Source organism: Manacus candei, unplaced genomic scaffold (assembly GCF_025592945.1).
Source record: "Manacus candei isolate 608988 ecotype Guabito, Panama unplaced genomic scaffold, ASM2559294v1 h1tg000028l, whole genome shotgun sequence".
Lineage (NCBI taxonomy): Eukaryota > Metazoa > Chordata > Aves > Passeriformes > Pipridae > Manacus > Manacus candei.
In genome coordinates this window covers 1,379,526-1,396,004 of record NW_026138076.1, presented here as the reverse complement: position 1 = coordinate 1,396,004, position 16,479 = coordinate 1,379,526, and the positions used below count along the sequence as shown (strand labels likewise).

Sequence of the window (16,479 nt, the reverse complement as noted above, 5' to 3'; positions counted from 1 at the left end):
TCCTCCTGCTCCGCCCTCTCAGTTAGCTTACTAAATACCCTTTTTTTCCTAGCCTCTTTTCCATTTGGAGAAAAAATTTTTAAAAACACAAAACCATTTCTCCGAGAGGACTGTAACTAACAGAGCTTTGTTTCCCAAGAATTTTACCTTTCCACCGCCTACCCTCACTTTCTCCCTTGCCCCAGGTCCCCCAACACCTACCACAAAACCACAGCATCCACCAGTACCTCACCTCTCAGCAGTACTCCCCTGAACGTCAGATTCCCACCAAATCAGACAAATAGCCAATCCTAAACACACAAAATTGTTACGTTATACAAATACACGGTAAGGGCTGTGGTAGTTCACTTAGGTTGGGGGTTTTTTTTGGTGCCAGTAACGATGTGTAACAAAGGAACTGCCACTTTTAATTCAATCAGGTTTTATTTTGGATGTTAGTATTTACATTTTTAGAAAATGGAAACAAAGGCTGGCCATAAAAAAATAAATAATTAAGTAGCAGCAAGAAAAGTCATGTCTTTTTTTTCTTATTCTTTATTTTCTTCCCGGAGAATATGGCACGTTTCATTGCTGATCTTTTACAGATCCCCATCTTTACCTTCTTTGAAGTTTTCTGCCCTTTCTTTTTGTCATTTCTGTAAAGAAAAAAGGAACATAGAGATTAGAATAAAATGGAGAATGAACTTTTACATTTGCTGATATTTTAAATAATCTGTCTGTGTAAGTACATGAACTGTAGTGACAGTATGTGAAGCACCGGCACAAAAAGTACAAGGAACATTCCATCTTGCAATGTTATGATATTTCAACTTCCTAAAACTGTTTCTCCACTTTATTGCCATTAACTATCTTTCACTTATGTACTTATTCAGCATTTAACTTTGAAAGGATATAGAAAACTTAAGAAATTCCCTCACAAAAAAGCACACACAGAGTTTCATGCTGAACATATAAAGCATAAATACATAATAGAAAGGCTTAGAAGACAATACATAAAGTTAGGGAGACTCCTGCATTAGGAAGACTCCTGCAAATACAGGACCTAAATACAACTAGCAAGTGGACTGTTTTGTCTCTGACAAAGGATGTATTTCACAACGGGAAATGTTGGATAACTTTAATAAATAAAACATACAGAACTTTTTATTAGAAAAAGAAAGCTACGCTATATGCTGCAATAAGTCAACAAAAGAAGTAACTGATGACGTGAAAGGACTAAACCATTCTGGTACAATTGACCAAATAGCATCTTACTTGACAGAAGAAATAGATGAGGCTTCATGAATTTTTTAGCATCCATTTTACTTTTTTAAGCAAAGAAAAAAAACCCCAAACGTTAAGAGATGGAATTTTTAAAAGAGATACATAAACTGAAACATTACTGCCTTTTATCTCTACTACTCCTTAACCAAAATTTGTTTTAATGCCACAGTAAGACACGAAGCAATACTCCTGTACTCCTCTACCATCCAACAGGCATCTGGTGAGTCTCTTGATAGTGATCCAAGAGGGTAATTATCTGAATCTCACTATGCAACAAGAAGTACAGCTTTTGTGAGAGAAGATTTGCATTTCCGCTGCTATAGCCATTCAACTCAAGAATCACAAACAAATCCATGACTCTGGAGAAGCTACCAAAGTGTAGGTCAACTATCCAGAACTGGAAAGGCTGAGACAACTGCTGCATCATGTCTTAGCAAATCCCCTTTCCTCTTTTCAGTTAGTTATATATGAAGACCACCATACATGATTCTTTTGGACTTCTGACACATACAAGTATGTCATTCTGTATATTACAGAAGGACAATCATGGAAGACTGAAAGTACTCAATGTGATCCTGATTAATGGTGGAGATTTAGATCATACTACAAAAAGCACCTGAAATACCACATGGAAAAAAGCAAAATATGCCACAACAAAGCAAAAGAAACAGGAAGCAATAAAACAGTGTCAGTGTTTTCTCTGACCTGTCATGAGGAATTTGAAGGGGATAAAAGCTTTTTATTACTTCAATTTTCAGTCTTCTTGACAGAGCTCTCCTGTGCACCACTCACCAAGTTTGCGATCCATATAAATCAGTTTTGAAAGAAAAGCCACAGACAGGGAATTGGGAGCCACAGGAGCTGCCATTTATCATATCCTCCCTTCAGTATATACTCCCCAGCAACAGAGCAGGAGAGCAACAGTGAAAGCTGACATCAGTACTTAAAGCCAAAAATCATCTCTTTCTAAATTCATTCCATGACATAAGATCTGATCTCACCTGACTGCTACCTTTTATTATATTAATGCAATATGACACTTACTGGAAAGCTGTCCTGGTGCGGGAGAGACTGGGACAGGCACTGCGCTTGTGACCTGCCTTGCCACACACAAAACAGCCAGAATCAGTCTGCTCACAACTGTGGTTTGGAAGAGCACAGCAGTTGCAATTGTTACAGTGAAACCAAGCTGCAAAATAAGCAACATGATTTATTATATTGAAAATGTTTATAACGATAATTCTGAAAACGAGGTTTAAATATAGGCCACAATACCCAGTTTCTAATTCTGGATTAGTTTTACAGAGATGAACGTGGTCAGTTTTGGGTTGCTCATCCCATCCCATAAGGCAGTCAGATACCTCACTAAATATACTGCACAATTATGTGTGAATTTTATTGCCATGAGAACTATTATCATGTATGTGATCTTAACAGGGAAAAAAGTCCAGATGTTAAAATGTATTTACAGATTGTGATTTCTGTAACAGTAACAAAAATTATTGCTTCAGCTATTTGAACAGAGCTATATATACAACTAAATTTGTACATGAAACATAATTTTACTCCACCCTCTCAAGCATTTTAGTAATTCCCCATTTGTTTATGAAATTCTAATGAAAAAGTTTACAGAATTAGGAAACACTTATATGACAAATGAAAATATTTCAATTTTCCCATAATAAATATAAATGAGATTTAGTGTGCCTTGACAAGAAGTTATCACATTTCCACACAGTGCAAATACACTTAAATTAATAAATAGCAGCTTGTGCAAAACAGAGATTTTTCGTTTACTCTGCGTCTTCTACTACATTTTACTTCTACATTTTCTCTCCTGGTTTGTTATCTCAGTTTCTTTGGACTAGGTACACTTCTATTTAGAAAAGTATTTTTGTGTACTTACAGGGTTTTACACATTTTTTGCAAAGAACACAATGTTTCCATCGTCTGCCATCCTACAAAAGACAAATAAATGTTTTTTTTATTAACCCCACACACATTGATTCTATCTTAAAACTAAACTACTGATGTATGAACCCCACTGTTTACAGAAACAAGTCCTCTGTAGGAAGGACTGTAACTCAGAAACAACAAACCTGAGAATCTGTGACAACCACAGCAAAAGGGCTGCACTTTAAAATTAGCAAGTTCTAAAACTTCAAAAGATAAGAAAACATGTACGTGCCAACAGACCACTGGTGAATAAGTTATGGTCTGAGTGGCAAGTAGTAAATTTTTCTTGTCCTCTTAACAACACAAAACCAGAAATTAATTCCCAGTGGGTTATGAAAGATGTCCTCTGAAGGTAATAATAAGTCTACAAAATTGGAACTGTTGGGGGTTTCCCACAGAACTTGGTATCAGAATAGGTTTTTACCAGAGCAAATATTACAGAGACTCCTATCTGACTACTGCTAAAACTGCCATTCAGAAAGAAGGGAAAATACTTACTTTTGACGTACATGAATTGCACATCTCACAGTGCTGGTTACCAGAACTAACATACCGCTGACATAAGGTGCAAAACCTGGAAAAAAAAATGTACTGGTCCACATTTGCTAACAAAACAATTAATTTTACACAAGCTTAACAATAAACATAAGGACTGTAAAATCACTTTATTGAATTAAAGATTACATCTTTGATGCATAAATGATACTTAGGCAATTTAGACATATCCACATAGTAAAATTCAGGAGCTTGAATTTGAATTATCAACACTATCAGTAGTAAATCAAACTAAATCCACTCCTCTGTCCTTGATGCTTCTCTTAGGGTTCATTTTTTTAACTACTATCTCAACAAAGCTGATTATCATACATAGCCGTAAATCCCTCTTGTAGGTATATATAACATTTCCCACAGAGAAGTTGAGGCATCTCATCATTCCACAATCGAAAATATAAGCTTCTTTTTAGGTGTTCAGCTCTCCTACACACTGTCTATATACCATGCAACTTTAGAATGAAACAGAAAAATATGCTCGAGCCTGGCATCCAAGTTAGGCAAGACAACACTGAACAGCACCATCCCAAACTCCTTTAGAGACTCTCTGCCCTAACTAAGAACAAAGAAACTCTTTCAGTTACTTGAGCATTAACATATCTTACCTATAACCTTCTTCTACAGGAAGTACAATGATACTTGGGGTAAGGTTTGTGAAGATACGGACAGGAGATTGTCTGCGACCTGTCTTGCCATGTTTATACAGCGCATGATTATCATAGTCTACCTAGAAAAATAAAACCGTAAAAAAGAGCTTTAAACTGAACGCTAAGCATGGGCAAAGCTATTTAGATATTTATTATCTTTATATGTGCCTTATAAAACGTTCACGTTTATATATAAACTGCAGGAACATGATAAAGTTATCAAAGGTATGACTAACAGAAATACAGAACGCAGGCTTCACATGAGCACCACGGGCTTCGCAGTGTGTCCAACACAGCCAAAGTTCAAGGACACAGCCCATCTACAGACAAGTGCTACCACTCTATCAGCTCCATTCATACTCCTGTTCACACTGCACACAACTGATATTTAGCAGATTCATTTGGTTCAGCCATACCTGGTAATCCATCATACTGAAGCTTGGGAAAAAGTCAAGAATACGAGACTCAAAGAAGTATGGAAATATCCAGAACATGGGCATCTCTTTATTGTCTTGACCTAGTAACGAAAAGGCTTTGATGTACATAAGAGGTATGTGAAGCATGAGAACTTTACAGTAAGCATTTGGTATACATAAACATGGATATGTATGTCATGCTAGGCATAAGAACTAGTTCCTGCAGGAAACAAAGTTTTGCCATATTTTATTTATGCGTAGTTGTAAGTGCCACGTAACTAACAGCTCTTGTTACCTGCCTACGTTGGTAAGAAATGGTACTGGTTTGATAGCTTATTTTTCTCTACCTTTTAAGTCCATTTTAATGGAAAAGCAGATTTGGAAAAGAATGGCAAAGGGTTTTAAGAGAGACTTATAGAACTGGGCATTACTAAACTAAAAATATCAGGAGAGTAAACAGGATATGGTAGTTCGTCTTCAGAAATTATAACGTGAGTGTGCTCACATTCACCTCAGCAGCAAGAATCACAGACTTATTTTAAATAGATACTTTTCTTATAGTGATGTTACTGCTTAACCCACCTATCTGGCTATAATACATACCTTCTTTTCCTGTCTCCTTCCACATTGCCATCAGTTTTTTAAAACTAGAAGCCAGTGCTTCCACTAAACCTCCAAATGGGGGATCAGTTACCATAATGACTCTTTCACCATTATCTTCATACAAGAATTTCCTACAAGTTTCACGTGCAGCCTGTAAGAAACAGAGGTCAACAGATTAAACAAATGTAAGAATATTGTCTTCAGCAATAAAATGATCACTGTAGAAGGTTCAGGTTTTATTCTTGTGGAGGTGAATTTCCTCTTGTGTAGCATTTAAAAAACAAAACAAAAACCCCAAACAAATTAAAAGAATCCCAAACAAAAAAACCCTATTGGATTTGAAGCACTGAAAACAAGTGCCCTTTTCAGTTAATGTATCAAAGGCAGATGCAGTTTAAGCTTCCTAAGACAGTCTTCTTCCTAAGGATACTAAATTTACCTCAGAAAAAATGATGTTATTCATAGTGAGAAAACAAAGTTCAGGCTCAGAATACATTTTATTCATGCCCTTTAACTTATAGTTCTATTCTGCAAAGCATTACCACAGCAGTAGGAGAAAAACACGTCTACTGAAAACCAATTCAATCCATACTGATTATAAAAATACATAGTATTCAAATTGTAGCAATCCAACCTGGATTCTATTATTAAAGGCAATGTAAAAACCTATGTATTCACTGCCATCTTGCAGTGTTCTATCATCTGTTACTTAGATTCTATTGCATACCAAAAGCAGATTTTTAATACTTATATGCAACTGAAAGTTCTGCAATTCAGTCCATGAATACACTGCAGAACAGTGTCATTACAGGTGTCACCTTTGCACACCTTGAAAAGAACTGCAATATTTATAATGTAGATGAACAGAGTCTTTAGTTTTAATTGAAAAATACAAAACTTGAATACAGTGATGGATTACAAATATTTGAAGTTCAGGCTTTCAGACCAGCTTCTCATTTCATTCTAAATTATTCTTTTTATTTTCAAGATCTCATTCAAATGTAGCCTTTAGAATGGAAAAATCTGAAAATTACCTACATGCTGTGAACGGTATTGAAAGAAACATGTTTATACAAATAACCAGAGCCTTACTAAAGTCAGAGGAAGAGCAAAGAGTGAGTATATTATTGGGACAAGAGTTTAAAATTAATGTTTGGACTTGAATTAGACTGTGATTCTCTTACAAAGCTATAACAGACATCCTATTACAGCTACAGGTTTCCTAACAAACTCGAAATTAAGCACTTCATGTCACATTTAAAAAGAAACAAGAAATTAGGCATTTTCATTGAGCATTACACCAAATCAATCTCATTTTATGACAACAAGGTTAACCTTTTGACCTTGCTTTTCTGGAACAAAGCATAAAAACCTCGTTTTCCCTCCCATCTCAAGCACCAGTGATGAAGTCTTGTAGCATCCACTGGGCTGGTAAAGGCTGGGAATAAAATAATGAATTCTGTTGTAGCAACACAAGAAAAAGGGTAATGAATACTTACATGAGGCAACAGCTCACACCACACTGTCATTTTAATAAAAGCAGGAACTAAGGTGTCTAAGCAACATTAGTTAACATAAATATAATAAGTTTGAATCAAGTGGGAGAGAATTACTGAATAGGCACTGTCATTCTTTGCTTTCCAGTACTACTGACCATTTTTTCTCATGTTTTCTACTAGACTAGCTTCTTACAAAATTTTGCATTGACAACACTTACTTCTTTACAAAAGCACTCAATAAATACTCGGCCTTACCTCTCCACCAAAAAAATAATGATTGAACATGTTGTAGTGGCAGAATTCATCCTCTGTGTAAAATTGTGAATACCTGTAAAATAAGTTCAAATAGTACTGGAAAAATATAAGCAACTTCTTGTGTGTCCTAAAAGGCATTTAGACTGAAAACAGGCCTTAAGAAAAACATCATCTTTGGGTTCTGATTACTGACAACACATACTTAAACTGAGGAATTATTAAGTATAATTAGTTTTCTCATAAACCGGATGTCATTTGTGTATGTGTGCATGAACTAAGATGCAGAGACAAGAAAGTGAAAACAACCACCAATTTATCTTTCAAAGTAGCAAGAACACAAATCTTTACACTTATTCTTCAGACAGACAAATGTTAAAACCTACCTGAAATCAATATCTAGTAGAAGGCTTCTAACTCTGAAATCTTCTTCTTGTGATGCTTTTGACTGGATCATTTCATGAAGCCTGAAGTATAATTGGAGCAAAAAAATTTAACACATAACCACTGGTTTCAGAAATGATCTTGCAAGACAAGAATGCCTGGTACTTTACTAAACCTAAAACCAAACAGATAAGAGAAAATGGGGTAATCTGAATTTGGGTGATTCCCTTTGGCCGATACTCAGAGTTAAAAAAATAGGTTAGTCTTAAAAGATGAAAAGTCAGTGAAACCTATTGGATCACCTTGCATAAAACCCCCCTGAAACAAAGCCAAAGAAATGTCACTGCAGTAAGAAATAAAGCAGAACTGAAGTGTGTATGTGTGTTTGTGTTATTTGCAGTGCTGCTGCAGTCTTCTCCTGTATCTTTTTAGTTCAAAGCAAGACCCCACGAGATGCTTGGATAACCCCAACCAATTAAAGCATAGTGAACCTCTTATTATGGGAGAATCACTGATTATGTAATCATTAGTAAGCTGCACAATTTTGAGATATAACATTATTTGAAACTGTAGCAACTCTCACTGATGTACCTGGGTGTTCCAACAGAGAGCACTCGTCTGAATCCTAAATCAATAAGGAGATTAAGTAGAAACTGGCAACTTCTGTCTGCAAATAAATACTGTGCATTTGTTTTTTTATTCTCCAGTGGATTCAGAAATTGACTGGGCCTTTTGAGCTGGGTAGTGGAGATATCACACAGCAAGTGGTGATTCGAGTGTTTTTCCCATTCTGCTGGCAATAGCAATTGCTGGCATTCCTGGCAAAACCTCCTCTTTGATAATGGCAGCAGAACAAAATTCTTGTACCTTTAAATAGAAAAGACAATAGGGAACAAACTTTGCAAAAAGCCTCTATGAAAGACATTTAGAAGAGTTACAGAAGGAGTTTCACATTTTTTAAGTATTCAGACATTTAAACAGACAATGCAGTTTACACTGCTCTTGCAAAACTCCACATGTGAATTAAGTTTTATTTATGAAAGAATATTCAAAGGACACTCTGAAATGCACATAATATATGGTAACCAAATATATTGGGAGTCTCCACAAAATAACTGGATTACAGAGTGAAGATTTCATAGACTAACTGCAAAGTCCTGTATGTTTATACACAAAAATTCAGACATTATTTGTTACTGTATTACCTTTGCTTCTTTTTATAATGTTAAGCCTGTTACTTTTGCAAACTAACGACAGGCATAAATTAACTGAAACTACTACTGATCTGTTGTTAGCAAATTATGAGCACTAACATCAGAAGAACTATACAAACATAAAAAAACCAGTTCCTGGGTTGAAAATACTGTGCTCTAATTAGTTGTTTCATGCTATTTTCCCATTTGTCCAAATCCCTCTACCACATCTTCCTATTTTAAAGAATCCTGAAATGTCTTCTCTACATTCAGAGTACCTAAACCTGTATTACTTCATTTCTACTAAAGGAAATATGCATAACAATACCTTTCCACATTCTGTCTGTGTGTGAAAGTAGGTTGATGATTTCTATTATATTCTTCACGTGCTGCAAGCCTTGTTTCCGACACCTGTAAAATTTGTGTACGTAAAAAGTTACAAAACAAACAGCTATTGCTCTGTGTTGTACATCAAATCTCAACATTAAACAAAAAAGGTGCATCAAAGGTCTCATGCTTTAGTTACTCTGCAAGGAAAAACCATCACATTCCTTGGTCTGTTGTTTCAGAAGAACAAGTATGACTGCAGCACAGGGGCACACTGCAAAACAACACCAGTCTCTCACTGTGAAGTTAAACCATGCAAAAAAATAAATAGGATTTCATTCTTCTACTACATATCTTCTACTCAGGGAAAAATTCAAAACGTGATTGTGATGTAGACAGAAAGAGTTATCCTTTCCATTAATGTGTGCCAGCAGTTCCATTCCCTCTGAAGAACTATGATGTGATTCTGAAAAACTGATGACAGCAGAAACATTGCCCAAGTCTTTTGTGTGATCATTTTAAAAGGACAACAGCTCTCTGTTATGACCTGTCACTGAGTTTGAGTCATTAACCTTTAACATTTCAGTCTCTCACACTCTTCTCTGACTCTTCTACTTTGTTCCCACAAAACATACTCATGGTTTCATGTGGAACAGTTTCAAGACATTTGCACAAAACTTATGGAACTGTTTTGTTTAAAGGAGGAGACAGTAAAATTCAACAGAACAAAAGACACCATGATACAAGTGACATTTAAAATGACTTATCACTAGGAACCCCATTTAAATCTACACGACCCAGTAACCAACCATCTCGTTTTCTCTTTCTACAACTTTTCAGTAGTAAGCAGCACAGCAAAAAAACAATTATGAACCCAATTAAATTGCAGCCTGCCAGTCTCCTGAGGACAATGACTGCAACACAATATACTCATTCAGGGAACAGAAAAAGGAACACAAAACACATTGAAAAAAACCACGGCAAGCTCTCTGTGAATACATATCAATCCCAATTTCATTACCCTACAAAATTATGAGACCAAAGGTCTTTAGGCAATGAGAAACTGCTGAGCATCATGCTGAACCCCACCACCTCGGAATTTTGTATATCCCACTTTTTGTTTGCATGCAGTAGATTTTCTCTGTCTTAATTATGGGAGATGAGAGCATCCTGGGATCAGAAGTATCCCATTTTGTTCAACATTGCATAGCATTAGCAAACTTCTTACCTTAATTATCTATGCATTTTGGCAATACGGTAACAAGTGCCAGTTTTGCTCTAAATGTACATAGCTTTCCTTAAAAGTTATACTTGAAACATGTTCTCCTGACAGAAATAAGTATTCTGCTAAGTATAAACTATTAGATAAAGTTTAGAAAGTGACAATTGCCACAGATTTCCAGAACAAAATATACTTTTTAACTGTTAAATCGGTAAAAAAATCCCCACTATTTCATAGTATGATCGACTGATTTGGGTTGGAAGGGACCTTAAAGATCACCTAGCTCCAATCCCCCTGTCATGGGCAGGGACACTTTCCACTAGAGGATGTTGTTCAAAACCCCATCCAATCTGGCCTTGAACACTTCTAGGGATGGGGCATCCCCAGTTCTCTGGGCAACCTGTTGCAGTGCCTCACCACTGTCACAGTAAAGAATTTCTTCCTAACACCTAATCCAAACCTACCTTCTCCGCATTTAAAATCATCGCCCCTTGTCTTATCACCACATGCCGTTATAAAAAGTCCCTCTCCAGCTTTCTTGTAGCCCCTTTAGGTAGTGGAAGGTGCTATAAAAGGTCTCCCCGGAGCCTTCTCTTCTCCAGGCTGAACAGTCCCAACTCTCCATCTTTCCCTATAGGAGAGGTGCTCCAACCCTCGGATCACCTCCGTAGTCCTGAATCTCCAGCAGAATCTTAAGCAACGCTCTTACCTTCTCATCTTCCCACTGAAAAAAGTTACAATCCTTTCTATCCCTACAAGCTGAACAAGCATAGAATCTTCTCCCTTCCTCTTTTCCTTGGCTGGTCTTCACGAACAGCAGCGCGGGACCTGGGAACAAACGCGACGATACGATGACACGGGGGCACCAGCAGGTTTGTTCCACCGCTCCGCTGCAAGAGCCGAGCTCCCAGAACAAGGCATTCCCCACGGCTGCTGCAAGGCAAGCCCTGCCGGGAGCCCAGGAACGCTGGGGTGGTGCCCCCCGCCCCTCCGGGCTCACCGTGCGGGCAGCTGGGCGCGCCGGACGCCGGCCCGACCAGGGCGATGCCGCCGGGGCTGCGCTGCCCCGCCGCCATCGCACCGCCGACGGCCCGACGGCCCCCGCGAGCGGCGCGCCTGCACCGCGCGGCGCCCCCCAGCGGCGCGGAGGCCTCGGCGGGAGCCCCCCACCCGCGGACAAGGGACACGGCGGAGCCCCGACCCCGAGCCGGTCCCACTGGACGTTCGTCATTCTCAGCAGGCGTACCCCGTGCATCAACACTGTCTTTAATTTTTTAATAATCCGTTTGGATAAAAACAATCATGGCAAGTTTATAAAGGTGGGCGTTTCCATCTCCTTTCGAGCTCCACCTTGCGGTGGGATTTACATTTAAGGCTTAAACATCTCAGTTTTGTGACTTCGCTAACGTGCTACATTAATATTTACATCCACTCAAAATTACATAAAATACAAGCATTTTATTATTTCTGAGTTCCAACAGTATTGCTTAGAATTACAAAATACAGCAATGTCTGAAATACTGAAAGTTTCATAAAAGCAGCAATCTTTCTCCCATTTCCAGTCTTAAATGTCCAGGAAATTACTAAAATAAAAATATTTATCACATTACAGAAGCCGCAGACCTAGAAACATGACCAGCAAGTCTTAAACCAGGTAATTTAAGCATAAATGCAAATGGCAATTGGCAGGTGAGCATGACATTGCTAAGAGCACAATAATAATTCTCTGCTGTATGTATTACAGTCTTTTCCAGTCAAAAAAAGAAGTGTTCTCTTTTTTCCAGTCAAAAAAACAAAAACTGTGTTTAGCTAGAAATTTAGAAGGCAAACTGGCTTCGTGATGAACACATTAGTGATTCTGTCACTAACAATGCAGAACCACTTTGGTGACAACTGATGAACACATTTATAGTGCATGGCAAAACAAACCTAACAACACGGTGCAATTCCTTCATTGTGATGCATCTATAAAGAAATATCACAAATTTCCATATATGTGCTTAAATACACAAGTTCTAAACACTACAATGAAACTTCAACCTCTGAAATGTACACTCAGTTTCTATTGTCACAGTAGAAACTGTATATTCACTCAGGCTGAATTTTGCTGTAATTCACCTACTTAACTATTTTTGGTCCCTGTGTGCAAAAAAAAAAAAAAAAGGTAGTTGGAGCATTTTTCCCCTTCTCCCTTTCTCCTACTTGTTTGTCAAGGACAGATTATTATTTTAAGTGCATGACTTTTCAAGTAACTAGCCTACAAAAATCTATAACCAGTTTAAAATATCAGGAAAAAATTCCAAGGAAAAGCATTTTTCACAATCAAAGATAACATTCTGAACTTTTTTTTCCAAAGGCCATATAAAAAGAAATTAATAGTGTACAGATTCTCACATGTATATTAAACAAAAAAAATCCTATTGTATTCAAAATTAGTTTCTCAGCATATGCAAACTAGCTTCCCTTATTCAGAATACATTAATTTAGCCTATAAAAATACAGTATGGACAAATTTTTCTCATTCCCTGACGTAAGAATTCACAATTTTGACACAAAAATTGTAAACTTTTATTACATTCAAAATACATTTCTTAAGTCTTTAGAATTTAAGTTCTGAGGTGTTGGCAGTCAGAGCTCTTGGTATTCAGCAGAAATACGTTATTGCAGAGCCTTTACACAAAAGTAGCTTTCTAAAGTTAAGAGAACTTACTCTTCCCATGTATTTTTGTTGCTACCAGGAGGAAAAGAAAGGCTTCCTGCTATGAAAGGTCTGTGTGAATGCATTACTCAGGTGAACAATTCGGCCCTGACTTCCAGTGCTACTTCGCTCTACAATCACACGTGGCATCTGAACAAGCTGAATGGGACTTTTTTCATCCTTTAATGCCTGAGTAAGGTTTAGTATCTAAAAAGAGTAAAAGCAGGTAAGGTTAGAGTACACAAATAAAACTGCAGCTAACAGGCTTATAAATTTAGATGCCACTCAAATCAATTCTGTAGAGGACTGTGCTGATGAATGAATTAATTTTAAAAGATACGCTATTGCAAGTAGAAATATTTTATTTCTTTGGTAAGATGAAGACATCCTGCCACTAACTACCCTTCCATTCTTTTCTTGAATATTTCATGCAATCCTCTCCAAATTTTCAGAAAATGTTATGAGTCAAAAATCAAAGAGCATTTTAAATTTAGCACATCTCTTGAAAGCACTGCACCTTTAATGAAAAAAAAACAACCTACAAGAAAGCCATGATTTAACATAGGATCTATCACCAGTTTAGCCAAAATTATTTTCATATCAGAAGATATGAAGCCATATTATTAACACATACCAAACCCAGTGCTAAGATCTACATTCAGCCCTCAATTCACAGGAGTCTGTTATCTTCCTTCCAAAACTTCAGTGCTCATGGACTGCCCTGATAACTTACTCCATATGCAATGTTATCCTGCTGAAAACTGAGGCAAGTTTTCATTTTAGCTCTGGTGACACACTTGCATTATCCTTAATATCAAGCCTTTTTGTCCCCTGCACAATGACCTTGTCAAACTTACTGATCCTCTGCTCACTCTGCACTTTTCAAAGTTCTGAGGCAATCCTTTGTAGATATGTGTTACCTGTTGCTTAGACTATACATTCTTGAGAGAATTATTTCGGGTTTGAAACGCTTCCCAAATTTTTTTACCTGCACTTCACAAAAATAGGCTTCTAACTATGTTTTGTACCTTAAAGACCTCACTCCTTACATGCAAGATATGTTTATCTGCAGTCTTCTTATCTTTATCAACTAGATTCCTGGATTTCTTATTCTTAAATTCCCATTTTTAAGGATGCATTTAGATGTTTTGGCTATCCTGCAAATTCATCCCAACTGAATGCATCCACTATCATGTGATCTAGGTAGCCAGCTCTTCTATAATGCCCTTGTAACATACTTTCGTTTTACACCAAAATCAAGTCTAAAATCAGTGCTAAAAGGCATTGTTTGCTGATGTATTTCCAATCACATCCAAGAATTACTCATTATCTGCACTTCTTCCATGCCTGAAAACCTGACATTTCCCACAGTGAAACACACTCATATAGATAGAGAAAGATTAAAAAAAAAACCAAACAAACACAACAAATCTCTGCTGAAAGCCACCTCAGGGACAGGGTACAAAAAAAGGGTCCAGATGTAGCTTTTAGAGCGAAAAACTAATTTAGACAACCAAGCAGAGCTGCAGTCTTGTGCAAGGTACTTTCTGATATAGGAAATTCTACAGAGAAAACAGCTAATTAAGCCACTCTAGGAATTGTGAATGTCTGGCTTCAAACTATCCATGTTGAATTTACGAACACAGAGAAGTCAGTATCAATATATTTAGTGCGAACGGGACTATGTCATTTGCAGAAATGACATTTTATGCCTACAATGAACTAAATAACTTGTTCTTAGCTAAAGCTTTTTCTCTAATATTTCACACCTGTCTTAAATTGTAAAACTGCAGGAAGATGGAGAAACCCTCTTCTCTCTTGTTTTGGTGTTTTAAAATAACAAACAAAAAAACCAAAAAAGCCCAACACTTAACAATCATCAAATTTCTAATCCGAAAATGGCTGGACTGTTTTGAAGTATAGTTTTAACATTTGATATTTTATTACCTAATATTGCTTTCTTGTGAGAGGTATTTGAATAATCAAGTCAATCCTCCAAAATAAAGTCACATTTATTTTAACAGCAAAATGAAATTACACATCAAGTTTTCCATCCAAATTTATGACTCTTCTCCAATATTTCGTTTTTAAAATGCCTTCTAAGAATACACAGTTAATTTCTCCCCTATCCCCCACAAAACCAATAAAATCCAATTATTTAAGAAAATCTTCTATTAAAAAAAAATAAGCATACACTTTCTGCTGTCTCATCTATATGCAAATGGGAACAAACTCTAAGAAGAAATTGAGTCTTCTCAGGTGAAAATACCTTCAAGTGTCTTTCCATTCAAGAGAAGTCAGTTTTTGTTCCTCTAAAAAAAGCAGCTGAGAAGTGATGACAAATTAAATACACAAAAATCTAAGAAAAGCAGACTTACCTGTCCCCTCATAACAGACATCTGGTTTTCAAAAGTAGCCTTGTCAAATCCTTTGTCAGTCTTTATTAAGAAAACAAACAGTTACTATAGGAAATGACCCACTTATTTTCAGCTATATATTTAATATGTAAAATCATCAGTATCATAATAAGCATACTCATATTTACCAACACTATAATAATTTTTGAAAGCTTCGAATAGAATCCTAGTATGACCCACAAAAAGGCCTATTTATTGCAGCAAGTTTACATACGTGAAAATGAAAAATGTTCCACATCATAGAAATAAAATACATCAGTGGATATCTCTTTTGGTAAGTGGTAAATACCAATATCTGGTAGATATCAGGCTTAATACCATTACATAATGTTAACACTCCTCTTTCTCTCACATGTACTCTGGAAGAAGAACATTTCCTCCCTTGGATTTATTAAATACTTCAACTAACAAACCCAGAATCAAAGACACAAATATTTGTGTTTCAGGATCCAGTTTTGATAGTAAAGCTGCACTTTCATTAAAAGTTTAAAATTTCAAATTCTTTCAATGCTCATTTGTATTATTTCAATTGAACACCTGACACAATTGTTTATGGAATATTTCAGATAAGGACACTTCTTTACATGTCAATATTGTAGCACACTTTTAGTGTCTTTAAAATGAGTTTGACTTTAAACATGGTCAAAATTTCAGCATCAGTTTAGCACAATATATGTACATAAAATTTATATTTTTATATATATATATATATATATATACATACACACAAAAGGCTTGGATGTATTTTTAGTTATGTTAAATACATGATTTCCTCAGGTTGCTACTGCTTAAGTGCATACACACCACATAGGTATGTTAAATGGAGTTTTTACACAAATTTGTGCTATAAGAATTAACTGGTTTTAACTGATTATGTGAAACTTAGATATATAATAGATAATTATGTATTCAGATGAGTTGATTACTATGAATTAACTACATTGGCAACACAGTTTCCTTATAATTACATAAACCCTTTCAACCATGCCAATGTTAGAGCTAAAATAGCACAATAGCATGATATAAAAAAGTTATATTTTTTTTTTCCTT

General features: G+C 36.4%; 2 protein-coding genes across 3 annotated transcripts in view; both read right to left on the bottom strand.

Moving 5' to 3' along the window:
* Nucleotides 1-405: 405 nt before the first annotated feature.
* On the bottom strand, nt 406-11,432 carry ZCCHC4 (zinc finger CCHC-type containing 4). The gene is made up of 13 exons (XM_051789857.1): nt 11,315-11,432; nt 11,024-11,142; nt 9,094-9,176; nt 8,164-8,439; nt 7,575-7,655; nt 7,192-7,264; nt 5,438-5,588; nt 4,835-4,935; nt 4,377-4,498; nt 3,718-3,793; nt 3,170-3,221; nt 2,308-2,452; nt 406-635 (listed from the first exon to the last, which is right to left on the bottom strand). Exons 1-13 carry the CDS (start codon nt 11,388-11,390, stop codon nt 512-514), a joined length of 1,479 nt encoding a protein of 492 aa, XP_051645817.1. The 5' UTR covers nt 11,391-11,432; the 3' UTR covers nt 406-511.
* The window catches only part of PI4K2B (phosphatidylinositol 4-kinase type 2 beta), a 21,845-nt gene continuing 16,420 nt past the window's right edge, over nt 11,055-16,479 (bottom strand). Inside the window, exons 9-11 of one of the 2 annotated variants that reach the window (XM_051789859.1) lie at nt 15,391-15,450; nt 13,025-13,219; nt 11,055-11,142 (exon numbers count right to left, since the gene is read on the bottom strand). In XM_051789859.1, coding sequence (XP_051645819.1) covers nt 13,046-13,219; nt 15,391-15,450 — 234 coding nt within the window. In that variant the 3' untranslated portion in view covers nt 11,055-11,142; nt 13,025-13,045. Of the gene's footprint in view, nt 11,143-11,752; nt 13,220-15,390; nt 15,451-16,479 lie in introns of those variants that run through there. The other variant, XM_051789858.1, reaches the window with a different exon arrangement.

Bases quoted from the DNA above. Each gene is read 5' to 3' on its own strand.
- ZCCHC4 (XM_051789857.1), bottom strand. From the start codon at position 11,390: ATGGCGGCGGGGCAGCGCAGCCCCGGCGGCATCGCCCTGGTCGGGCCG. The intron at 11,143-11,314 runs GTGAGCCCGGAG...GTTTGTTCCCAG, and splicing joins CGCGCCCAGCTGCCCGCACG to GTCCCGCGCTGCTGTTCGTG. The intron at 7,265-7,574 runs GTAGGTTTTAAC...CTTATTTTACAG, and splicing joins CTACTAGATATTGATTTCAG to GTATTCACAATTTTACACAG.